This window comes from Barbatula barbatula, assembly GCF_947034865.1.
Source record: "Barbatula barbatula genome assembly, chromosome: 9".
In the NCBI taxonomy this organism is placed as follows: Eukaryota; Metazoa; Chordata; class Actinopteri; order Cypriniformes; family Nemacheilidae; genus Barbatula; species Barbatula barbatula.
Window position 1 is genome coordinate 16354267 of NC_136772.1, and position 25931 is coordinate 16380197.

Sequence of the window (25931 nt, forward strand, 5' to 3'; positions counted from 1 at the left end):
GACTAAATATCTCAAGATATGATATACCGTACACCATTTTTTTCCTACATTTTCTTAATGTAAAATACTGCCCGTCCATCTTATTATTTTGTCAATAATTCTGTTTGTGTTTAGAATCTTACAGACAACCATTAAAGTTTACAGTTAGCACTGCTGTTAGGTCCCATGAAAATATTGACACACACACACACACACACATTGATTTTGTATCAAGCTTTTGATATATTCTTTCCCTTAAGGCCCGATTCACATTTCGCGTCTTTTCTGCGAGCATATTTGTTATTTTAAATGTAGACGCGCGGCAGGCAGTGCGGCCCGCACAACTATTATGAGCCTTTTTATTTGGTGAGGACCAGTAAAATGTCCTACCAAGTTGGTTGTAATGATTATTCAATGTTATTACTGAGGACATTTGGCCTTTACAAATATAGCTAAACTTGTACACACACACTGAATAATTATTACCCTGAATAATTATTAGTCCCCCTTTTTGTTTGACTCTGGGTTTTACAAATATCTAACCAATAAAAAGTATTAAAAGTGCTTGTAAACTTCGCCAACACAGTATTTAACCATGAAGAACGGAATTTGGACATCTGAGGTTTTGGAAGGACAGCAACAAATGTGATATTACAAAATGTAAGAATTAGACAGCAACAATAATAATTGCTAGGCAATATGTGACAAGATAACAAAAGTGTTTATAAGACAGTAGTCACTATAATAATAAAAATAATTATTGTGAAATACATTTTTTTATATTGCCATGCACAATGCAGAAAAATTTTTAAGTCGAAATCTGCACTGTGCCTGTAACTCTAATCGAGTGCCCCATGAGCTTGGATAAGTTTGCTAATAATGCAAATGAATACATGGCGGTTTAGTTGACACTGTAAATGTTACAGTTTATCTCAACAGCTGTTAGATTTGGCGGCTGCGCGCTGGTCCTATGTTCTCACAGCCAGTTATGATTTGCTGCTGTTGCACTGCATTCCAGGGAACGGAGAGAGACGGAGCAGAAAACCTTACAGCAACTCCGAGGCCGAGAGAGAGAGCTGGATAATAAGCTGGACTCTGAGAAAGAGGAGAGAGTGAGGGAAGTGACCGCTCTCATGCAAGAGAAGGCTAACAATGAACAAAGAATTGCAGAGGTGATACATTCAGGTGGCACCGACAGCTCTGTCAATGAGACTGTGATGCCAGAAACAAAATGGTGAAATTACACTGTGTTCTGTCAAGATATCAGGCGACAGGTCATTTGTCAAGTTGCACAAAGTGCCAAAATCACGGCCAGTTCAGAAAAGATGTGGTTTATAGATGGTTTCATCTTAACAACATAAACAATCATTAGCTTATGCACATTTTTGTGACCCCAACTTAACTTCCGGTACACATTCACAAAAATACAGTGCCTGTAGATTATATCTGATAACAATCAAAAGAAATAGAGAATAACCGTTACTTGGTAATAATTCAAATAAAAATGAACATTTAATAAAATATATAAGGTTATATTATTAGACACTAGCCAAACACCAACCGGAAGTTAAGTCAGAAATGCACGGATCCAATGAAACGGTTTATAGTTTGATAGTTCTCTGGAATACTTGTTTGGTAAATGTTTTTAAATGGTGACTAGTGGTTGCTTGATTTTTCTGCAGGCCTTTTGAAAATATGTATTATAGAAAACAAGGTGGCTATTGATAAAATTATACTTAAATGGACAGTTCGACTCAAAAAGGAAAGTGTATTTATTCACCCTCATATCAGTCTATACCTTTATGATTTTCTTGAGCAGAACAAGATGATATTGTGAACAATGCTGGTAACCAAACAACATTGTTCCTCATTGATTTCCGTTGTATGGATACAAATCCACCGACCCATTTCTTATGTGTTTCATAAGGTTTTGTATGATGTGAGGGTGAATATTTGCAGAATATATTATTTTGGGGTGAATTATCCATTTAATGAAAGCAGTTTCATGTGTGGTTAGCCTGTCATCATCACAAAACGAAACAAATTCACGTTGATAACAGACCATCTGGTCACCTTTTATATTTTTGATAGAAACTGTCTCACTGTGCATTGCTTTTATTTATATTGTGCTGACTTTTACATTTTTGTACTAATGAATAGTGTTGTGTTTGTGTGTCAGTTGTCAGAGCAGAACAGCACCGTGATGAAAGAGCTACAGGGCGTCCAGGCAGAACTGCTTAAATCGATAGAGCAGCAGAGAAGAGCCGTGCGAGAGAGACACGACCTGCTGCGAGATAGTGAGAGACTTGAGGATACAACATGTGCACTTGAGAGAGAGAAGGAGGAACTTGCACGAGTCAAAGAGGAACTAGGGTAGAGTGAGATTATAGATGTGTTTATTGGTATGAAAAAGGCAATCTCTAACAAAACAATACATCTTATTATATTCTTATTATATTATTTCCTATAATATTTACGGGTCAGCTGTGGCCTAATGGTTAGAGCGTTGGGCTTGTGATCAGAAGGTTGCCGGTTCTAATCTCAGTGCCAGCAGGTCATGACTGAAGGGCCCTTGAGCAAGGCACCTTACCCCTGATTGCTCTGCAGTAATGTGACACTGTATAAAAACTACTTGTAAGTCGCTTTGGATAAAAGCGTCTGCCAAATGAATAAATGTAAATGTAAATGTAAATATTTCATCGAATTCTTAAGTTTATTAAAATTTGTTTCAAAGAAACAAAATTTCCCGGCGTTTTACTGGCGCTCAAAGCACCCTATTTACATTTACATTTAGTCATTTAGCAGACACTTTTATCTATTTGAATGTTACTTTTTCTTAAAAGAATAAGGATACATGGTATTACAATTCCGACTGCATTATTCTTTAAAGTGTTAGACTGCGAGTAAATTGTGGAGAAGATTTTGAAGCTCCGAAAAGTGCATCCACCGATCAAAAGCGTCAGACATTTTCGTTTATAACGTTGTCAATATAGACATTTTTCTTCAAAATAAATCCATGGATTCGTGTCAGAATTAGGACTGTATTAGACCCACTAAGCCGCATGGAGCAGTTTTTTGATTGATGGATGTACTTTTTGGAGCTTTAAAATTTAATTCACAATTCACTCCCATTCTAATGCTTGGAAGAAAAATTATATGTGGTATTACAACTCCGACTGTATTATTCTTAAAGAAGAAAGTAATATTCAAATAGGATGCCTTGAGGGTGAGTAAAACATGAGGACATTTTGTTTCTTGGATGAAATTCACTCAAATATTTAAATTCTGGCATTATTTAACTCACCCTCAAGTTGTTCCAAATCTGTATACATTTTTGTTTAAACTTAGTTCTGATGAACACAAAGAAAAATATAAAGCAATTTTCCTACTAAGGTAGTCAATGGTGGTGTTGATAATAGATGAAAGGGCATATTTTGGTATAGATCTGCATTTTTATTGTGGTCTGCTTTTGTCTTTTCAGAGGTGTGGTTGCTTGTCTCCAAGAGCACATGGCTCAGGTTCAGGAACAAGCCTCAGGTCTGGAGATACAATGCAGTCAGCTTCAAACACAGGTGGAAATGCTTACACAGACCAAAGATGTCTTGCAAGGTCAGAACCTGATTTGTTTTTAAGACAGGTTGATATATTCATGTAGTCTTCTGGCTCACATAGCTTGACAGCATTCATTGTAATTTTCCTCTTACCTACCTTGCTCAGGAGAGATTCAGTGTCTACAAACAGACCTGCAGAGAGAGACAGCACAAAGAGAACGAGTAAAACAAGGAGCAGTGGAGGAAAAAAGTAGGAGTGAAAGAGAGATAGAAAACTGGCGGTCAGCATTCACAAAGCTTCAATGTGACATCGAGCAAACCTTAGAGAAGAACAAGCTACAGGAGGAGCAGAGCAAAATAGAGCGAGAAAAATGGCAAAGAGAGAAAGAAGCTCAGAACACTGAACTTGGACAGAAAGATGGAGAAGTTGAAATATTAAGGAATCGGGTAGATGGATTATTAAAAGAAAATGAAGAGCTTTTAGAGCTCTTGAACGAGAGAAATGCAGAACTAGAGAAATTGGTAGCCAAGATGAAAACAGCCGAACTAAGATTGAAAGAGACGTATGATGAAATAGAGAGGTGCAAGCAGAAAGACAATGAGTTTCAGAGAGAAAAAAATGAGTTGAATCTTAGGTTTATAGAAAGAGTGGATATGGAGAGCCAGAACCGTAAAATTACAGAGAGAGAGAGGGCTAAGATGTCTGATCTATTGAATAAGAAAGAGGATGACATACGAAAGAAAGAGGAAGCCATTGAAGAGCTGAAATTAAAAGTCCAATCACATGAGAGAGTCATTGACAGTCTGGAAATTGAGTTAAAAGAGAAAGAGACATTGGAGAGACGAGTAGCAGCCCTGGAGGAACAGAACGTTCAACTGAGACGGAGAGAAATAGAGAAAACCAAAGAGAATGAAAGCAGACAAAAGACAAAAGGTGAATTAGAAAAAAGGTTGAGAGGACAGCTGGAGCAGAAAGATGGAGAATTGATCAAGCTCAAAAGCAGAGTTGAGGAACTGATGAGAGAGAAAGAACATATGTCATTTCTCATGAAAGAACGAGAACAAGACATTGAAAAATTACAGACCGCGATGTTCACAGAAAAGAAAACGTATGAACTAAGACTGAAAGAGGCAAAGGACAACACGGATTGGTGGAAGAGACAAGCTGGCGATAGTGGGGAAGAGAAGGAACAAGTAAAGCTGGTCTCGGAAAGAGAGAAAGCTGAACTGACAGAATGTCTTCGAGAAAGAGAGGAAGAGATACAGAAGAGAGAGGATGACATTGAAGATCTCAAAGGTAGAATTCAGTCATTAGAAGAGATCAGAATTAAACTAAAGACTGATGCTGAGATGAAGGAAAGTCAACTTAAACTCTTACACGAGCAAAACTCACAGATACAAGAAAGAGAGATAGAGAAACAGAGAGAGATGGAGAGGAAGCAAACAGAGCTGAAGGAACAGGAGAAACAACTGAGACAAGAATTTGAAGATCTCAAGACCAAAATGGAGGGAGTTGTTTGGGAAAAAGAGAGGATGCTAGAAAGGGAAGAAAAGACAAAAGAAGCGTTCCAAACCAAACTAACAAATGAACAAAACGTATTTGAACAGAAGCTAAAAGCAGAACGTGAAGAGATAAACAGGTGGAAAGCCAAGTTGGCAGAGATAGAAGCAGACCGAAAAAGTTGGGAGGAAAGGGAAGAGGAGAGAAGTAAAAACCATGAGATGAAAGAAAGAGAGAAGGAGCGGAGATTGAGAGAAGAGCTCCTTCAGAAAGAGTTTGAGTTGAGACGATCGAGAATGAAGATAGATCAGTTGAATGAAGAGAATGAACAAGACAAGACAACACGACTAGAGCTACAAGAAGATCTCGAACGACAAACTACCCTCCTAAGAGACAGCGATGAAGAGGTGCAGACATTGAAAAAGAGTTTACAACAAAAAGAAAAACAAGAAAGAGAGCGAGTTCTTCATGAGGAAGGGGAGATGAGAATTTTGAGAGAAAAACTGCAAGAGATTGAGCAGAGGAGCAGTCAACTCTCAAACCATCTGCGGGAGACAGAATCCGCTTTTGAGAAGGAAAAACATCAGCGAAGAGAGAAAGAACAAGAGTTTCTGGATTGTAAACAAGAGTTGTTGTTGGTCATGCGTGAACGAGATCAGGAGAGGGAGAAAGTTGAAGAACTGCAGACGATGATGGATGAACAGAGTAAAGAATTAAAGACGTTGACAAGAAAATATGATGAAAAATCAGAGGAGGTGAAGGGGTTGCGAGAAGATTCCGAGGTGCTCAAAGCCAACGTGGAGAAGAGTGAAGAAGAAAAAGAAAGAATGAAAAGATCGCTGAGTCAGATTGAGAACGATACGAGACGTCTGGAGACTCAACTGAGGGTTGAGAAAACAGGAGGAGAAAGCTTGAAGGCCAGACTTGGAGATCTTCAGAAAGATCAACGAATCCTGATGAAGGAAAATACAGGACGTTTAGACAAGCTTGGGGCTCGCGTAAAAGAATTGGAGGAGGGGAGAGATGGTCTATCTGCAGAGCTTCGAAGGAAAGAGAGAGAGATCAGGGATCTGAACGAAGAAGTGCTACGAGAGAGACAAGAGAAGGAAAAATTTTGCTCTTCACTGAATGAGGTGAAAGAAAAACTGGAAACTTTACAAGAAGAGGTTGTTGTTTTTGCAAAAACCAAAGAGCAAACTCGATCAAAGGTTAAGGAACATGAAGAACAGAACCAGAAGATGCGAGAGGGGCTTATTGCAGGTCTCCAGGAGATGTCGACTTTGAAGGAATTGTTGGAGGAGAGTCATCGCGAGGGAGAGAGACTCAGGTCCATGGTGCAGGAAAAGAAGGATGAGCTGGTGCGAAACAGAGACGAATGCGTTAGGTTGGCGCAAGCTGAAGCCAAAGATCTTCTACTCAAAGTTCAGATGTTAGAAAAGGAAAACAAAGAGTGCAGGACTGCGCTACGACTCCAAGAGGAAGAACTCAAGAAGAACCAAGATGAACGAATGCAGGAAAAGGAAGAAATTAATAGACGAGAGGAGAAGTTTGAGGAAGAGTTTAAGGTTGTCGAGAGCATTGCTGAGAGGAAGGAATCTGAGCTGACCAGAGCGAGAGCTCGAATGGATGTGTTAGAACAACAGAGGACTGAACTCAGCTCAATGGCAGCAGAGAGGAGCCGAGAGGCAGAAGATCTGAGTTTAAAGAACAGAGAGCTGAGACAGGAGGTGAACGGTCTGAAAGAAGACAACATACGAGAAAATGAAGAGAAACAACGAGCGGTAGAAGAGCTGGAGCTCCTTAGAAAAACATGTAGAGAGAGGGAGACGGAACTGATGAAGGAGAGACGTGAAGATGAGACAAGAAACAACGAGAGGTTAGAGCAAGATGAGGAGCGTAATGCCGAACAGATACGGATGTTGTCGGAAAGACTTAAAGATAAAGAAACCAAGTTGGAGAGCATTCGAGAAACAGCTTTCAAAGAGGAGTCAGTCAGACTTAAATTGCAGGATAAGTTTGAAGATGATAAAATAAATACAGGGAGATTGAAAGAGCAAGTGGAAATGTTGGAGAAATACCAAATACCAACTTTGAAGCTAAATACCAAATTTGAAGAGGAAATACGTAACGTTAGAGAAAACAAGTACCGAAGTGCAAAGGTTGATAGTGGCCACGGAACACTAACAGACTTAAATTATGAATATCATTCTCATGATGATAGATGGTTAGAAATAGAGACACTTCGAAAGGAACTGACAAGAAAAGATCAGGAAGTCGAGATGATGAGGATTAAAGCTCAGAGCCTACAGACAGACATAGACAGACTGAGAAAACAGAGCACATCAGAGAATGAAGACTTGGAGAGGTTAAAGAAACAAATGTTTATCGTACTGTTAGAAAAGGAGGAGAGAGACAAACTACTAAGAGAGAAGGACATAGCAGTATACACTCTGAAAGAGAGCGCAGAGGAGCTGGGTAAAGACAGAGACCGGATTAGGGTAGCTCTGGAGAATACTGAAGCCATGCTGATTAGCTATAAAGACAGACTGGGACAGCAAGAGCACAAGAGAACGCAACCAGGAACAGACGTGACACAGGTAAGCAACTTAAATATGAATGAATTAGATTACCCGATAGACTACTACAGACCATTGTCTTAAATGGCAATATTGGCACCCAGGAGCTTTTTTACACATTACGAAATAATTTCTGAGAGGACTTTTAATATAAGAACATTCTTTCTATAAGTAGCGTACCCTCTATGCCCTCTGTGATGACCTACACGATCGTAATTCTTTTTTATTTAAAAACATTATTTTCCATGAAAGTAAGATATGTGCTTTATGTTTGACTTCCTGGATGGAGACTCTATACACGTGAGATTTCCAAGAATTTCAAGATCACGGAGCAGCCGCAGTTCTGTGATGTCATATGCTGTCTAAGCAGCCTTTGCATACTGTAAGAAGTCGAATCCGTGCTTACTTAGGGGGCCTCAATTCATTCTTTATGTTGCTTAGCTTTATTTGAGACAAGTGATTTTCGACTGTGGTCAGTCTTAAATTTAACACATTGTGCATATTTGCTGTTATTCTGCGTAACAGTGACATTTTATCAGATAAATGGCCAATTTACTAGTGTTTAGTTCCATACGTTTAGTTCCACAGTACAAGTTTAATATAAAAAATTATTATAATCATAGTTTATTCGCTGGTAAATCTCAGTTTACTGTCTGCTAGTGTTGTCAGCGGTTTTCTTTGCTGAGAGCACTCTCATGAGGTGTCGCTTTTTAAACTGGTATTGTGTACTAGGGCTGTGTTCAAAATATTGATATGGCTATGCTTAGTCATGAGCTCCTGATGATGCACGCATCAATACATCTGCCTCTGTATTGATTCTGCAGCACTTTTGAAATTAGCCAATTATTATGCAATTGGTGTAAAGAATTTGATCAGAGTTTATCCGCGTTCGTACGTATCGCCCCTCACGATTCAATATGCATGTAGCCTGCGGATTACATATACATTTAGTCACTTGCAGAGAGTTCAGGTAGCTATAATGCGATAAAGCTATGGATTCTCCATGACGTCACTCGTAGGTTTCTGAATAGCTGTTTTGAAGCTTAAAGTGGGCGGAGCCGGCCGTCACCATCTTAGCAGCGTGTCACTCCCGGATAATCGAAAATCAGGCAGGACGTAGTTGGAGCTGAGGCGCCTGGTGGCCACGCACCTAATTTGCTGAATTTTAAGGCTTAACACGGGTGAGTTATAAAATTATTCACCCTTTTTACGGTCGTCACAAAGGCTCAAATTAGCTATGTATATTTTTATACAAGTCTGTCAACATGTTTTTTTTTCTTAAAGTTCTGCATTTTAACATGGCACTTTAACGTGCGCATGCGCAAAGGGCCAAGGGTCAAACGTCGCGGTTCGCTACTGCTTTCTATTAATATAATAATCAACTAATTTAAATGAATTTGTGCTCTTAATAGTGTTTTGTGTCAATGCTAACTAGTATGAGGAGTTCTCAAGTAAAGTAAAAAATATAAAGAAATAATACAATATTAAAGGACCAGTCTAAAATCTAGGGCTGTGGTTGCAAATTACAACCAAAGGCAGACGGTGGCGACCCGCTCCCTATCGGGAGGCAGCCATCCCTAGGTGCTTGGTAGTGAGGTCTCCTTTGCTCCAGAACCACCGCTTTGGGCAGCTGCTGGTGGACATCTCTTGTCCCCTGACTTTCCGGCAGCGCGAGGCCACTCGGCGGCGAGGACTCTGACAGCATGTCTCTCCTTCCCCCGGTTTCAGCACCATTGTAAAAAATGTTCAATGAAAGGGAAGGAAGGAGACGGGAACCGGCGAACTTAAAATAACTTTTAATTAATAAAAATCTAACGTAAATTAACAAAGCCGGCAGCCCCCTCACTGCCGCGACACACACAAATCTTAACAAATGTCCGGGCTCGGTCCTCTCTCCCTGGCGGTCCGGTCGCTCGTCCTCTTATGCTCCCCAATCTCCTCTGTGATACGAGACCGGTGCGTGTACAGCTGACGCTCGTTAACAGGCCTCGCATATCCCGGCTCTCGTCCCGCCTACCTCACTTCAGCCTATTATAAACTACTCAGGGGTGCCATTTGTTAATGCCATCTTATTAGTTTGTATTAAATATTGTTTAGGTGACTGTTAAACTAATAATCATTTGAACTGATATTTCCAAAATTGCCAGTCAGAAATGGGTAATTAAAATAGTTTGTTTTTGTGTTGTAGGTAAGATAAGACAATCTTTTTGAACACTGATCTGTCTATGTATTTACTAAATAATTTATTTCTAATTATTTCTACCCCAAAATGATCATAGATTGTAGCTTTAAAGGTGTTGTTCACAAATATAACATATATCAAATTTTACATTTCTCATTGGTTCTTAGGAGTTTGTTGGCTTATGCATGTTGTATCACAAGACATGCAAGAACCAATTAAATTTAAAGTTATTGTCATATTTGAATAACGCTGATATAGATTAATACACACAGTATTGATTGCTAAATAAAATCAAAATATTAATTATTTTCTCTGGAAAAAAAAACATTCACTTCAGAAGACATTTGTTAACCCACTGGTGTCTGGAGGATTACTTTAATGATGGATGTATCATATATAGTTTTAGGAGAATTTCCCTGAATTAGAATATAACATGATGGTACTTTTATATGAAATTATTTAGTTAAAGAAAGGTAATTATATACAGTAGATGAGATAGCATGATGATAAATAAATTATGAGAGAATTTTATATTTGGATAAACTAATTCCTTTAATGAGCTCAATGTAACTGTTTGCATTTTAGTTTATACAAATGACCTGTGGATGGATGGACTTCCAAATAAACTTTATACACATTAGAGTGTGTCTGCATAGGACATTGAACTCATATAAATCCTGTTTATTATTACATGTCCTATTTGAAGACATTATTCAGTGAATAGTTTGTGTTTTCTTTTTTGGACTGTAATAATAGGAGAAAAAGACTGAACCAAATGCCCAAGCAGTAGATGAGTCGAACACGTACTCTGGTGTGCAGCACCGTCTGTCAGCTATGCAGCAGGCCGTTGCCCAACTAGAGATAGAGCAGAACCTTCTGCAGAGGAGAAACACTCATCTAGAGAAAAAGATTGAGAGGCTGCGATCTGAGCGACAGCACCTGAGAGAGACCTTGACACAGGTGGGGTTATAGACAGGCATTAGGATGGGAGGAATCATAAATCATAATGTCAGCATGATTCATATGAATGATTATTGTTCTTGTTTATGTTTGCTATAAGCAGGTTGAGCTGGAGAGGGGAAAACTTAGGCATCAGCTGTCACAGTCAGAAGCCGGAGTTCAGGTATGATGGAGCTACTGCATTTGGAATAAATATCTTTTTGGATGTCTGTGTGATTTATTGTCACAGAGGTACTTTAAGATAATGGCTCTGTGCCAAAATGTTGTGAGCTCCCCAAGGAGACAGCATTGTAAGACACCAGTCACTTACAAGGTTACGTTTCAGTAAATGCTGACTGTCTTTATAGAGCCTGTCAGGTGGTAGCGACAAGGAGGAGCTAAAACGATTGAGAATCCGAGCCAATGAGCTAGAAGACCAGGTAAGTCCTGTACAAGTAAATACTTGTACTGAAATGTTTATTGTGTAAATGTGTACAGGAGGAGGTCTATTGTAAAGTATTGTAATTTTGGTTGTAACAATTCTCTCATACATTCTGTCATACTGCCATGTTGGTCGGAATTGCACTCAAGTTATTCACCTACTATTGCACTTGTGTGTATGTTTGAGTGACAATTAAGGGATTTGATTTGAAATTAATTTGAATTCATAATTTACTCCTTGCGCCATCCTAAGTGTATATGTCTTATGTATTGTTTGGTCGCCTTTAATTCACTCATTTCCTTTCACTAAAATGTTTTCTGCAAAGCTGCTTTGAATTTAAATTAACTTCAAGCCACTTTTCTAGGTTCATCATCTCCGTCTCATGTTGGCTGCAGATCATAAGCAGAGGGCAGAGATTATAGATCGCTCTCTGAAGAACAGTCGGAGCGTGATGTCTCTGAGACAGGATCTGAATGAGTCTTTAGCTGTGGTGTCCCAACAGCTCGTTCCTTCAGTGCTGAAGTCAGAGACACAGAAGCTGGACAGAAGCTTTCGAGAGCAGGAACTTAGATTGTCTCTTAGCAAAATCTAAAGGAAACAAACACTCCTTCAGTACATTGACTATAATATAGTTTGACATTATGTTTTTGCACTAAATGAGATGCCAGAATGATCATTCTGTAATTCTGACAGTGGGCCCAATATATTTGTTTTATCCAGACTCAGGGTTTTACTATTTTACTACCTTATATCCATACAAATACTGTATGTATTTTTATGTAATAATTCCTGTTAAGTAATAACAGAATGTCACATTTTTAGATGATATTTAGATTAATATTTTGGTTTCTAAAGAGCTGTTACTTTCTGTATTATGGATAGGCAGATTATTTACTGTATTTGCTTTGTATTTGTTTACTTTTAAAAGCTATTCTGTCAGTGTTATTGTCTGTGCAATACAAGCATTCTATTATTTAAGAAATGTTAACTTTTTTATTTTAAATGACATTCATTTAGAGCCTACTGTATTACCACCTCAAGGATATTTAAAAAAAACCCACATCGTATCCATACATTGTTTTCCCATGTTTGTCTTAAAATTCTATATGTTGTTGACTTTCAAGCTGACTCATAATTAAAGACCACTTGATTGTAAATTACAGGGTAATGCTGTTGAAAATCTCTTGAGGCCTTGTTGCGTTACCTCATATGAACTGTTGCTGTGTAATGGTCACCAGGGGGCATTGTTTGTATGGAAAGATTTTCCAAAGCAGTAATAAATCCTTTTAACTCTTACTCGACCTAAAACACAAAAAATCCATTTCCCTATACATATTAACAAGGCCAAATAAGCAGTGTTTCAATGCCAAGTCACTTTTGCTTTGATGTTTGTCAAATTGAAGATAAGCAGCCCTTCGTTTCTGTATTAATTTTCTGATGCGTGTTTGTAACAAATGATTTAATCTCACAAAAGCATATATAGTTCACTCCATAATATGCTACAAATATTTATTCAAAACTTATTTTCATAAACATGTTAATTTTCATACTGAGGTCTACACATGTACCACCGAAGTAAGAGAGTTCACGTAGTAACATCCTGTATGAGAAAAGAGCACTTGAACTCTTGTCATAAGAAAAAATCAAACACAGATGGAAAGTGTGACCTGCAAAACAAATAACCAAACATTTATTTTCAATCTTATAAAAATTGGCTGTGCCAAATATAGTTTCTGCCAATTTTGTAGTCTTTATGCAAGCAGCTGCGCTACAGTGACAGAAATGTAGACTACAGTAGCCTACTTGGCATTTTGAGCAAAGATTGGCACGGAACTACAACAGTAGGTCTACCAATTTATTTATTCATTCATTTATTGTAGAGAAGAATCAGTAACTAATAACTAATTGTTTTTTACTACAGAACGTTATTGCTTAACAATTACAAACAAAAAGGCATACTTACCACTTTACAAATCTCTATCTTCAGGTAGAGCTTACATCATACGTATTAAACAAGAACAGCTTGAACACCCAAAAACAATTTCTGAAAATTTACGATGGTTTTACGACATTTGCCCTATTAATTTGAATCACACATTTACCATCGTCTTAATACAGTGTTATATCAATTTTTATTAATGCGCCAAAAACATAGTTACACTTTTACAATAATAAAACCATGGCTATTTTCTTGAGAGAAAACTAGAAGTCAATAGCAGAGAGAGAGAGAGAGAGAGAGAGAGAGAGACGGAGAGAGACGGAGAGGGGGGAGCTGGAGGACTGGCTGCCCTTCATCTGTCTGCTCTAGGCGGAGCTGAAGTTACCGAGAGCGGCCGCGGGAGCTCGACACGATCTGCGGGACGATAATCATCCACACCGGGAAAAATACGCCGATTTATCCATTGGGGAGCCCGTCCGGCGATCACTTTACCAGCTGTTACAGACCGAGACTCACTGCGACGTTTCTTACAGGCCTCTCTCTCTGGATTGGACTCAATGTCGCTCCCGTACGGCCGCTTGAACCGACCGATGGGCTCGACGCCTTCTGCAGTACATCGACTTTATTTCAAATTCGCAATTTCAGCTTTTGTGGAGTAATAACATCAAGTAAAAGAAGAGAAATGTCGGAGATGTCGTTAGCGCGTGAAGCTAACTTAATCATCAACTGACGCGGGCTGACATGAGCAGAACTGACCCATATTGAGATAACGTTACCGCACGACCATCTGGATCAGAACCGAACAGATAGCAGCTAAATCTGTTTCTATATACACATATATGACCAAATGCGTGGTAGTCGCAGGTGTTTCGGTTGTTTTAAAATTTCTGAAGTGTCGAAAAAGAAGAAATGCGAGACAGTGGCTCGCATGCAGTAATTCGCGGAGTGTAACCGCTCAAACTCCTTACCGACATGGATAAAATGCGTTTATAATCTAATTATAAAGACATGTCATATATATGTATATATATATATATATATACACACGTTTTATACCTTTAAAATCATGTATAATCTTCAAACATACAAGTGTACGTCTCACTTCGTACGATTACCACCAAGTACATGAGCTTGAACTTCAGTGATACGGGAGGCTGCGGGGAAAATCTACGGAAACTTTAGTGGAGCTCATTTGGAGTTGAACTGATCCCGAAGCATCGAAACCACCACCAGGATGAGAGTACTGGTCCTGAACCGAGCATCACTTATCTCACTGGGGCTCTGCTCAATGCTTCTGCTCAGTGCTGTGGCCGGTAAACCGAATTTCTATATATATTTCTTTTATACACTGTTTATATTTGACAATGCAGTATTCATGTTACACTAGCAACGTGTGCGTGTTTGTCGCGAATTACTGCGCTGTAATGCGAGTTAAAATCCGAATTGGTTTATCCAGTGAATGTGTGTATTATCCTAAATTCTTGCTGGTTTATCTTTATCCAATAGTTTTTTTGTGGTTTATCAAGTTGCGGCAAGTTCACTGTCAACATAATGTTTTTTTCTGCGTTTTAGTTCATTTAAAACCAAAGTCGATTGAGTCTCTGCATTGGTTTGCAGTTACACAAGCTACTTGGATGCTTTTCCAAGAAAAGTTGCTCGATGGTTTGGTTTCATCACAGTTTGTTTTTCAGACTCTTGTTGTTGGCATTGGTTGACAGTTGGCATTAGTTGATTCGCAAAATAAAAAAATACCAAGGCTTTACACATGTGTAAATAACATTAGAAATTACTTTGAGAGAGTTTTTGGCATACATTTTTGGGGGGTTTAAATGATCGGATCAAAATATGCTGTGTTTGGGTCATTAGAGGGTGTTTACCCCGCTGTTATGCATCATTCGGTTAGAAGCGTTGGATGTTGTACCATTGTTTTGAGACCCTTGTAAATTCCCTTAAACGTTGGCCATCATAAGTGTTGTGGAGCAGTTTGTGTTAAGTATTTTAAGGTTGGAATGTATTTGTGTTCAGCTTTGACCTTGATAAGATAAGTGTTCTGTCTCTACTGGTACAACCGATTAAAAAGAGAATGAAGAAGAACAATTTTATGATTGAGCTGTATTTAATCATTTATTTTCTAGTTGATAACGTTTTGCACAAAGACATGAATAACATCTGTGACAAATATGATGAGCACTCACGAAAACTGTAGATTTCTGTCGGAAAATGTGTTTTTTCTACATACAGTAGAGTGAGTGGCCTCCTTATGGGTAAAAGGGGCCCATCATGTTGAAATCACATGACCGTTTTGTGAGCGATCAGAAATATACAATAAAGTAAAGGATGGTCATTGTCCATACAACATTTGCAAAAAAGAGGCAATTTTTTAATACCTTATAAATCTTGTTAGCCTATCTCTGACTTTCAGTGATAGAACCGTGATCTGAGGTTCCACCCTGTGGCCTCTGACCATCATCTATCCTGCAAACCCCTCAAAATGCGATCTGCGCCCTGCGGTCGTGACTGCTGAGGTATGACCATGCAATGAGGTTTACGGTGGAGACAGACGCTGTAATTAAAAGTGCGGCCTGGCCCGGCCATGCTGGTAAACCGGTTCGAGGTCTCATCACAATCTCATTTTAAAGCTGTTCGGAGCTGCCACTGTGATTTAGATGTGAGCTCGCCCTGGATGGGTAGTTAGTAACACTTGAGGGAGTTTAGTGTCGTAATGTGCTGCAGTCGGGTTGGGCCCTGCAGCTAGACGATGGCTTTTTGAGCATTGGAAATGTGGGTGTTTTGACTGTATGTGTGTGTGAGAGTCATTACCCTGTCTGTGACCAGTGATGGAGCATGAAGATATGGCTCTGTTGCCACTTTGTTAAACCCATCACCACTTAGAACACACACACACACACACACACACACACACACACATCTAACATGCCTATTAAAGCTGCAGTGATAGTTCATACGCCGTAGTGCCGCATAGCCCTTTAAAGAGGCACTGTAGGAGCTTCGAGCTGAGCCATGAAGAAAGATATTGTGTTCTTGATCAAGGACATTCTCCAGAGCCTTTAGTACTGCACATCAGTTACTGCATCACAGGCTGTGTGGAAGCTTATCTTGAATTTGGTATCAGACCTTGTTGCCAAACCAGCAGCGTATTTCACTGACGGTAGCTAAATTCCACTTGCAATGTGACTTAAATTGTTATTTTTTATGTATGGATTACATTATGTACAGACATGGTACAGTTGCATTTAAAGATATTTCACCCAAGAAATATAATTTTTGTCATCATATATTCACCATTATGTTGTTCATAAACTGTAGATGATTTGACTCTTTCTTCTGTGGAACGCAAAATATATTTTGAGGATTGTCTCACAAGTTGTCCATACAATGGAAGTTATTGGAGGCCAGTGTTGTTTGGCTACCAATGTTCTTCAAAATGTATTTTGTTTCTGCCCAAGAAAGTCATACATGTTTGGGATGACATAAGGATGAGTAATTGATGAAATAATTTACAGTTTGGATAAACTATGCCTTTAATCATTCAGTTCACTGTTTTCCAACACATAAGCCGTGACAGGTTGTAAGGTGTGGTGCGAAAACATATTTATTTTTGGCAAAAATGAACAAATAAAATACATTTACTGCAGTGTTACTACAATTACTGTAAATATTTCCAAATCATTCATGGTTAAAAGTACTTTCAGTAGTGCCATTTTAATGTGTCATTTGATACTCTGCTATGCAGGTTTGTGCAGTTTTTTTGTATTTTAATGTTTGTTGTGATAGTAGTGAGTCATCATGCGATTATTTTACTTGTCTAAACTCTGCCATGGAAGAAAAAAGGTTGGGAAACACTGGATTAGTTGACACTTCAGAATGACTTTACTTACACAGGAAAAATGTTGTACAGCATGTACAGAAGCCAAAATATTGGCAGTGCTAATATCGGATGCCTTGGTATTACCATTAAATATCATCACTGTATCAAAGAACCCCCTTAGTGTTTTTAGGTAAGAATATAAAGCTTTTGCTATTGAAAGGTGGTGCTTGAGTTTTGACATTTCTCCTTCATCTGGCAGAGAATAATTTTATACGCAGGGCGTGTTACCTTGGATCCTGTTCTGTAATTTCCATAATTTTAAACGTCTGATCCTAATATAATTTCCTTTGAGGTTTTTCCATCTCTAATTTGATGAACGGAGACAATTATCTCAGCAGAATAATAATACCAACTCATTTTAGTGCACATGTGACATTCTTGGATAGTTTCTGATATTTTCCTTGAAATCCACCATGGTTCCACTGCAGCTGTGTGTTTATTGCCCTGCGTCTTACTTGTTACCCCCACCCGTCTGCGTGTGCACGTGTGAGCGCTGTCGGCCTCAAGGAATTCGTCTGTCTGTCTGTGGGGGAGGGCAGGAAGTGGGAGTTGGCTGTCTGACTCTGTCAAGAAGTCCACGTTTGTGATTTGTACACTGATTGTGCAGTGCAGATACGTTTGTAGCAAATGATCCGCAAACCGCCTTTGGCATTAAAGGTGCATTGCGGGCGGACTGTGCGAGTTGCCAAAGGTGTGTGTGTTTGAGAGTGTAGCATTAGTCACGCAGTGTATTGCGTGTGTCTGTCTGCTATGTCAGAGCGGTGTCTACGTTTCATGCTATATCACATGAACACAAAATAAAGCGCAGAGGTTTTGCTGCTGAGGTCCTGGGCTGTTTTTAATGCCGCATTGTGTCCTGTTTGTGTCTATTGCCATGTGTGTGGTGGAGATCTGGAGTGTGTAGTCCCGCACCAGCAGGGTTTAGACTAAACAATGTGTCTCTCGTTGGCTCCACGGGCAGGCGGCCGGGAGGGGGAAGAGAGAGAGGAAGAGAGAGAGACATTCCCCTGTGGTGACGCCAACCCCCCCAACACATTCACACATCTCGCTCAGTCTGCAGCAGAACTGATTGAATCTGAGACCCCTCCTCTGCCAGACTCGCCCCTCGAACGCAGTTCACACACTAATTGAAAAATCATTTCACTGGAGGAATGTAACATGGCCCCTTTGCCCTTCTTCAAGTTGCTTAGGGGGACAAAACACCCTATATTCTAAATCATATTATTCCAGTCTCATTTTTTGTCTAATAGCTCACGTAGAACAGGTTTTTGAGTGCCACCTACTCTGTTATTGTTTTCTTCAATTACTTCTACAGGAAATTATGAGGAGTTTATGGGTGTGTTGCATAATTGATTGTCTTTAAGAGTTGGGCGGTGCACATATGGGTAGATTCTACACATGAGTGCTGGTGTTTACTAGTGCACAGTATCAGAATTTTTTTGCATTCAATTCTTAGTATAGGAATGCTCTATCAATAACTGCCCAACAAGACACTGCACGGTTACTAGACAGTTTAATCTTGCAGAGCATTTGATGTATCCATTGTGCATATTGCGATTTTAGTAAATGGAGCTTAGTTAGGTTACATGCCTTATTTAATGTAACCCAAACAAAAACATAGCTTTAAAGTAAGTACAGTCTGTTCAGGTTGAAATATTGTGTACCTTCAATCAACAACAACTATGTCCAATACAAAAAGACATAAGGTCTTAAAGTGATTTTTTTATAAAATATTTAATTTTGATCAATCTTATGAATTTCTCTTTAAGTATAGAGAAATAGAAATTCGGAATTGAAAAAGGTTAGGAATCAGACTGGAATCGAAAAGAATTTGAATCGTATGCTATAAATGAAAGAGTTTATTGCTCTATCTATTATCAATTCCTGTTTGCATATTTTAAGAAATGCGCTTGTGTTAACCTGTGATAAAGCACAGGCACCAGAAATTTACCATGATTTCATAGTTTTCTATATATATACACAAAACAATGCTCATAAATCTATATTTTCTGCTAACCTGTCAATAAGCAGGCTAAATGACTATAAGGGTTGATATCTAAATGTTTTACTTCAGTTGTGGAATCGAAACTGGGAATCGATAATAATCGGAATCGAGTAGCGGAATTGGATTTGGAATTGATAGCATTCAAACCTCAATTAAAAAATTCATACCCAACCCTATAGACAAAGGCACTTGATGCTAAAGAAGGATTTTGTGACCTTATCATTGATATTTTATACAAATACAGCAAATTACTTAATTTAAATATTTTTTTATGAATTAGCTACTAAGGTCTTTATCAACAAGACACGCTAAGAAAAGAACGTCAAGGATAGTTTTGTTGTATTAAACATGTACAATTACTCTTATTTCGAAAACACAGAAGTCCCACAGAAAACAATTTAAGAATGTCAATTTTAAACTTTAAGTAACAGTAAGTCAAATTTGTTAGCTCTAATATTGCAAGGAGTACCTGCACACATTTGACCTCCTTTTGCAATGACACACACACATTAAAATGCAGTCTTGCTCCTCTGGCTGTCTGCCACCTTCTCTCCATCACGGTCTTCTTTACCTCAGCTGTTTTTGAGCACAGTTGTGCTGCTTTCAGAAATATGGAGACGTGTTCACTGTCTTATGATGAAATAACAAATGCACTTTTGATTGATTTGTTACAATGAAGAATGGTCAATGAACACGGGAAAATTGCTTTTAAATCAGCTGTTACTTACAAAACTGCATTGTCCCTTTAAAGGAACAGTTCACCCAAAAAGGAATTGCTTTCATCATTTACTCATCCTCAAGTTGTACCAAATCTGTATAGATTTCTTTGTTGTTAATGGTGGCTAAGTTTGGTTACAAGCATTCTTCCAAATATCTTTCTCTGTCTTCATCAGAACAAAGAAAAATTAGTCCCTGTTAGGGGTGTCCTCGACTAAGGATTTATATAGTCGAATTAGAATTGTCACGTCTTGCCTGTATTCGACTGATAGACGCGCGTGTGTGTGTACAACACCAGGTGGTTAACAAGGCAACATTGATGCACCAAAAAACAATTAAACATTATTGTACAGAATTGGTTTAAAACAGAATATACCTATATAATTAATTAATTAAAATAAATGTACAAAATGTCTGAAACTCAGGGGAACATATATTCAAAACACAAGCCACAAATAGTAAAATTAATGAAACTTTTCTTAAACATCACATAACAATGCTGTGTCACTTACTAGACCAGATCTCGCCTCAAAACTTTTTTCAAATCTACTCGATAATAATGAATTATTTTTTATAAACGGGAATACAGCACATTCAATATCAATAAACTACCAGTTATATTTTAGGAGCTTTTTGCCTTTATTTGATTGGACAGTGGAGAAAAGACAGGAAAGCTTTGGTTAGAGACAGGGGAGTGGGAGCGGTAAAAGACTCTTGAGACGGGAATCGAACTAAGCTAGCGCTGCAAGTGCACTGGCTTTAAATGTCAGTGCACTAGCCACAGGGCTATTGGCGCCGACTTTTTCTTCCTCTTTCTGGCCCTTCGGAGTTTGCGCTCCCTTGGGGTCTGCCGTTACTATATGAGCGCGAGTAACGCGCAATAACATTTAAATAATAAACCTGAGTATGTCCAGTAATGCGCCACGTGGTTGCGAACAGACGGAGGTGCCCCGATAAAAGTTTTTGCATATGGGCTGACCTGACATGCTATGCCACTGTATTCGAACACACATGTGGAGGTCTCTGGGCTAAGCCCTGGATTACCACTCACCTTAGAACCGCCCCTGTTCATTAGCCGACCTCTCGCTCATATACGCCGTGAGTTTTGGTATCCAACCCTAAAAATGATTAGACTGTGAGATTGGTAGTCCATGCTACGTCTTTTGCCTGAAAGAATAGCCTCAGATTCACACACAGCTGAGGGATAACGGAGGTTAGACATCAACGCTAATAGCGCTCAATATGTTTTTGACACATGTATTTGAAACCTCTTCTGACATTTTTGTCACAGTTGACATTTGAAAAATTAACCAGCCTTGGGCTGACAGACTTTACGCTACAGAGTTGAGCTGCGTTGTAAAACTTGCCGGAGTCTCTTGTAGCCGCTCAAGCAAAGGGAGGGGGATCCATTCTCTTGCCAACAGCGCCTACATGTCTGGGTGGTGAGAGGCAAGCGCAAACCAGAGGTCTCTGGAAGGGAGGTGTATTTGTAGAGGGGTATTTCAAAATCCTGGCACGGCCTTCTCTGTGGTCAGAGGCTCAATTCCGAAGCCTTTCGAGCTGTTCTCCGTGACAGTCACACGGCAAACCTGACCAAGTGGAAAATCTGAAGAGGAGACAAACCTGGCTGCCCGTAAAAGTCCCCCGGTCTTGTTTTGGTGTTGACATGGAAGTTAGCGTGACAGGCTTCAATTGAAATGTGTGCTGCATGCTAATTCAGAGTGTGAATTGTGTTTTTGTACTTTTTTACATTTTGGGTAATAAAACGGCTATTTGTGCTTTTCTGGTAAATTGAACTTGTTGAAGATCTCTATGTGATTTCAGAGCAAACATACTTCATACATCCCAGTGAAAGCTAACTGTTGACACATCAACAATAGCTTACCTTTGACCTCCAGCCGAAGCCATCAACAGTTTAAGAACGTCTTTTTTGTTCACATTCCTGACCACATCTTCATCCTGATGCTTACCTGGGAAACTAAAGCTAGGATGCAACAACTGTGGCCTTTCATGTCATCATTGTGTCTTGGCAATATTATGTTCGCACACAATATGGTATTGTTTTACACAGCCTTGCCCCGTTTGTCCAATTCCAGTCATGTAGGTGTCCTCTGCGTCTGTCTCCACAACCAGCCGAGTGGCTTCTTTGGAATGTTTCAATACTCATGTATTGAGGTCCTTCACCTTCTTCATTAACTTGAGGGTGTGCAGGAGTGTCTTTAAATATTGTCTCTCTCTCTGTCATTGTGTAGGAGATAGCCAGTCGCTTAGTGACAATATTCACCCTCGTATCTGCTAGCCATTGTGTTATTTTAACCATGTAGAGTCTTCACACAGCAGGTTCCTATAGTGAAAGTAAAAACCTGCTGTTTCTGCACGTTCAGCGAGTATAAATTCCCTCCACCGTGTATTCGCAAACCTCCTGATCCTTTGCAGGGATAATCTTGGACATAACTTCTCGTTGGTGATGGGTAAACAAGTCTGGAGATTGCTAATCTGGGTCTTGTAATGGGGTGTGATGGATGGAGACGGAGACACCATCTGGTTTAGCAGTGCTCTGATCTGCGTGGTTTAATTCTAGACTTTGTCTAGAATTGGGGGTAGAGTTAAGGCCTGTTCACAACAAGGACGATAATGTTTATTATAAAAATTACGTTTAAATTTTTTTTCTTAACGTGGAAGAGTATTGGAGTCCACATCATAACTAACTGTCATTATAAATTTCCTTTATTGTTATGGAAGAGTTGATAAAGACACAAGTGTGTGCTGGTTCTTCTGTAGACCCTGCTGTATTGACAGCTTCATTGGTCAAACACATGATCCTGAACTTCACCCAGAAATTAAAATTCTGTCATCATTTACTCAGCTTTGAATTGTTCCAAATCTGTATAAATGTATTTGTTCTAATAATGCTTATAACTGGTAAATTATAACAATGCTTATAACCGAAAAGATTTTGCCCCCTATTGACTCCCATCAAGTTTTTTTGTTCTGTTTGAAACACAAAAAAAGACATTTTGATGAATGTAGGAAAGCAAAAAGTTCTAGGCACTTTTGACTACCATTGTATTTTTTTCTACTATGGTAGTCAGTGGGGGCAAAATCTGTCTGGTTACAAGTATTCCTCCTAATATCTTTCTCTGTGTTAAACAGAACAAAGGAATTTAACGAAATGGATGGATCAACGAAAATGCGCTTTTACGTTCTGTGCCGGTTTTAATGCTTGTAGACATTTTCCTTGCAAGATCACAAGCAACGTTTATGCACTGTGTAAAATACAACCGAGACACCAAGTTCAGTTTGTGATGGTGTTGTGGTATTACAGCACAACATAAACAAATAAAAATATGATTTATAAATATGAGTTATAAAAAATAACTCTATTTACACACGCTGGAGAATCGCTGACCTGGTAATAACACACAGAAATAGAGAACTGGGACTTATAACTGTTGAGGTGGGTGCGTATTTAAACTGGCGATTCATACACACGTTTCTTTCTCTGTTTTCACCTTCTTCAGCTCTGTGTTTAAGCTCTGACATTATTTGTCTTGAAATTCGTTTCTTGACATTCTTTGGAGGATTTATTGACAGAAATGCAATATAATATACACTCACCTAAAGGATTATTAAAAACACCTGTTCAATTTCTCATTAATTCAATTATGTAATCAACCAATCACATGTCAGTTGCTTCAATGCATTTAGGGGTGTGGTCCTGGTCAAGACAATCTCCTGAACTCCAAACTGAATGTCAGAATGGGAAAGAAAGGTGATCTAAGCAATTTTGAGCGTGGCATGGTAGTTGGTGCCAGACGGGCCGATCTGAGTATTTCACAATCTGCTCAGTTACTGGGATTTTCACACACACCAATTCTAGGGTCTACAAAGAATGGTGTTAAAAGGGAAAAACATCCAGTATGCGGCAGTCCTGTGGGCGAAAATGCCTTGTTGATGCTAGAGGTCAGAGAAGAATGAGCCGACTGATTCAAGCTGATAGAAGAGCAACTTTGACTGAAATATCCACTCGTTACAACCGAGGTATGCAGCAAAGCATTTGTGAAGCCACAACACGCACAACCTTGAGGCGGATGGGCTACAACAGCAGAAGACCCCACCGGGTACCACTCATCTCCACTGCAAATAGGAAAAAGAGGCTACAATTTGCAAGAGCTCACCAAAATTGGACAGTTGAAGACTGGAAAAATGTTGCCTGGTCTGATGAGTCTCGATTTCTGTTGAGACATTCAGATGGTAGAGTCAGAATTTGGCGTAAACAGAATTAGAACATGGATCCATCATGCCTTGTAACCACTGTGCAAGCTGGTGGTGGTGGTGTAATGGTGTGGGGGATGTTTTCTTGGCACACTTTAGGCCTGTTATTGCCAATTGGGCATTGTTTAAATGTCAAGGCCTACCTGAGCATTGTTTCTGACCGTGTCCATCCCTTTATGACCACCGTGTACCCATCCTCTGATGGCTACTTCCATGCACCATGCCACAAAGCTCGAATCATTTCAAATTGGTTTCTTGAACATGGCAATGAGTTCACAGTACTAAAATGCCCCCCACAGTCACCAGATCTCAACCCAATAGAGCATCTTTGGGATGTGGTGGAACGGGAGCTTCGTGCCCTGGATGTGCGTCCCACAAATCTCCATCAATTGCGAGATGCTATACTATCAATATGGGCCAAAACTTTCAGCACCTTGTTGAATCAATGCCACATAGAATTAATGCAGTTCTGAAGGCGAAAGGGGGTCAAACACAGTATTAGTATGGTGTTCCTAATAATCCTTTAGGTGAGTGTACATACCCAGGTAACACAGTTACGTTGTGATAACTTTGTTGCCACGACGTACCAAATAATGTTCCATCGACGTACCTTTATGATTCATTCCTATATTCATCGTGGCTACGTAACATTGGGCATTACTGGGACGAGGTGATTAATCCCCGAAGACGTAAATGGAATGGACTAGGGATGCACCTTTTTTGCTTCCGATTCCGATACCTGAGATTCAGTATTGGCCGATACCGAGAACCGATGTGATAATAAGTAAAACATTTTAAAGACATAAACACTGTTTCATTTTTTTTAACATTACACAAACGCTAGAACAACATGCAATCAACAGAAAATTGGCTTCTTTAAGCCCTATTGTATATGTTAAAGAAAAAAGTGCTTCTGGACCAGTGTTCAGGGTGTCTGCGGGTTCTTAAAAAAAGAATAAATGTTGATAAATAAATTTGGAGAAAATAAAGGCCCTTAAAAGTATTAAAAAGTCTTAAATGCCATTTTACAATGTACTAAATTTTGTATAATCTTTTTATATTTGTCCAAAGAGGTCATATACTAAAGTTTGCCTGAATTTGATCATTGTGTAGGTGAATAGTGGGAGGGACATTTACATACGGTTGTTAAACAACATTGTTGACTACTGGGGAAACGGCTGAGGGCCGTCTCTGGGAATAACCCTGAGGTGTACTGCTCTGTGTGTCTGAAGACTATTAGCGTAGCTTCGTTTCTCTTTCCAATAAACCTTGCATGGGTTAGTCACTCTAATTCGTGTTCCCACCCTTCTGAATTATGTTGCATTAATACAGAGTTATCACAAATTGATTAATACGGAGTTATAAGACTGTTTAGTTGTGCTATCTTATAATCGGTATATAGTAAATGTAAGTTAAAGTGTCGCCAAACAAAAAGTGGCTCCATGATTCCTGTATATACCCTGAGTGTTGTTTACGTCTTTACAGACCTTTATACAGTATTACACATTTTATGTACATATATCTTCCCTTCTATGAGTTTATGTTTGCTGTGCTGGCGCCAGTCAGCACCTCTTTGTTCTTTTGTGTGTGTCTTTGTTTGTTTAGTGTGTTTTAGCAGTGGCATATGTCAAGCTTGTAACATCACAGACGTTGAGCGTGTCTGTTAATGTATACGTGAGGTATATACTGTACTTCAGTTAACCGTAAGTTACAGTAAATGAATGTACAATAGTCCACCACGCCAGCCAATGTTGTTCGCTCTCTTTTTCTCCCTCTTCCCTTTTTCTTTTTGTCCTTTTCATGTCCCAAATGGCGTCGGCAATGCTGAGGGGAGTCTCCAAATACTCATTAGTGCATAACTGAAGTCTGGACGCCTGCCAGCCACTCAGATGTGGGTCTGTGCGGTATTCATCGCGACTTTACGGAGAGGGAGGTA

General features: G+C 39.2%; 2 protein-coding genes across 3 annotated transcripts in view; both read left to right on the forward strand.

Annotated features, from left to right (window-relative positions):
* LOC306898828 (uncharacterized protein) overlaps nucleotides 1–12335 on the forward strand; it is a 33361-nt gene extending 21026 nt beyond the window's left edge. For both annotated transcript variants that reach the window (XM_079464653.1, XM_079464652.1), the window contains exons 16-23: nucleotides 998–1151; nucleotides 2159–2352; nucleotides 3461–3588; nucleotides 3697–7628; nucleotides 10546–10749; nucleotides 10853–10912; nucleotides 11097–11168; nucleotides 11535–12335. In XM_079464653.1, the coding sequence (XP_079320779.1) occupies nucleotides 998–1151; nucleotides 2159–2352; nucleotides 3461–3588; nucleotides 3697–7628; nucleotides 10546–10749; nucleotides 10853–10912; nucleotides 11097–11168; nucleotides 11535–11762 (4972 nt within the window). In that variant the 3' untranslated portion in view covers nucleotides 11763–12335. The remainder of the gene's footprint in view (nucleotides 1–997; nucleotides 1152–2158; nucleotides 2353–3460; nucleotides 3589–3696; nucleotides 7629–10545; nucleotides 10750–10852; nucleotides 10913–11096; nucleotides 11169–11534) is intronic.
* A 1859-nt stretch (nucleotides 12336–14194) lies between these two features.
* bmpr2b (bone morphogenetic protein receptor, type II b (serine/threonine kinase)) overlaps nucleotides 14195–25931 on the forward strand; it is a 71504-nt gene continuing 59767 nt past the window's right edge. The window contains exon 1 of the mRNA XM_079464654.1: nucleotides 14195–14422. Within this exon, the coding sequence (XP_079320780.1) occupies nucleotides 14344–14422 (79 nt within the window). The 5' untranslated portion in view covers nucleotides 14195–14343. The remainder of the gene's footprint in view (nucleotides 14423–25931) is intronic.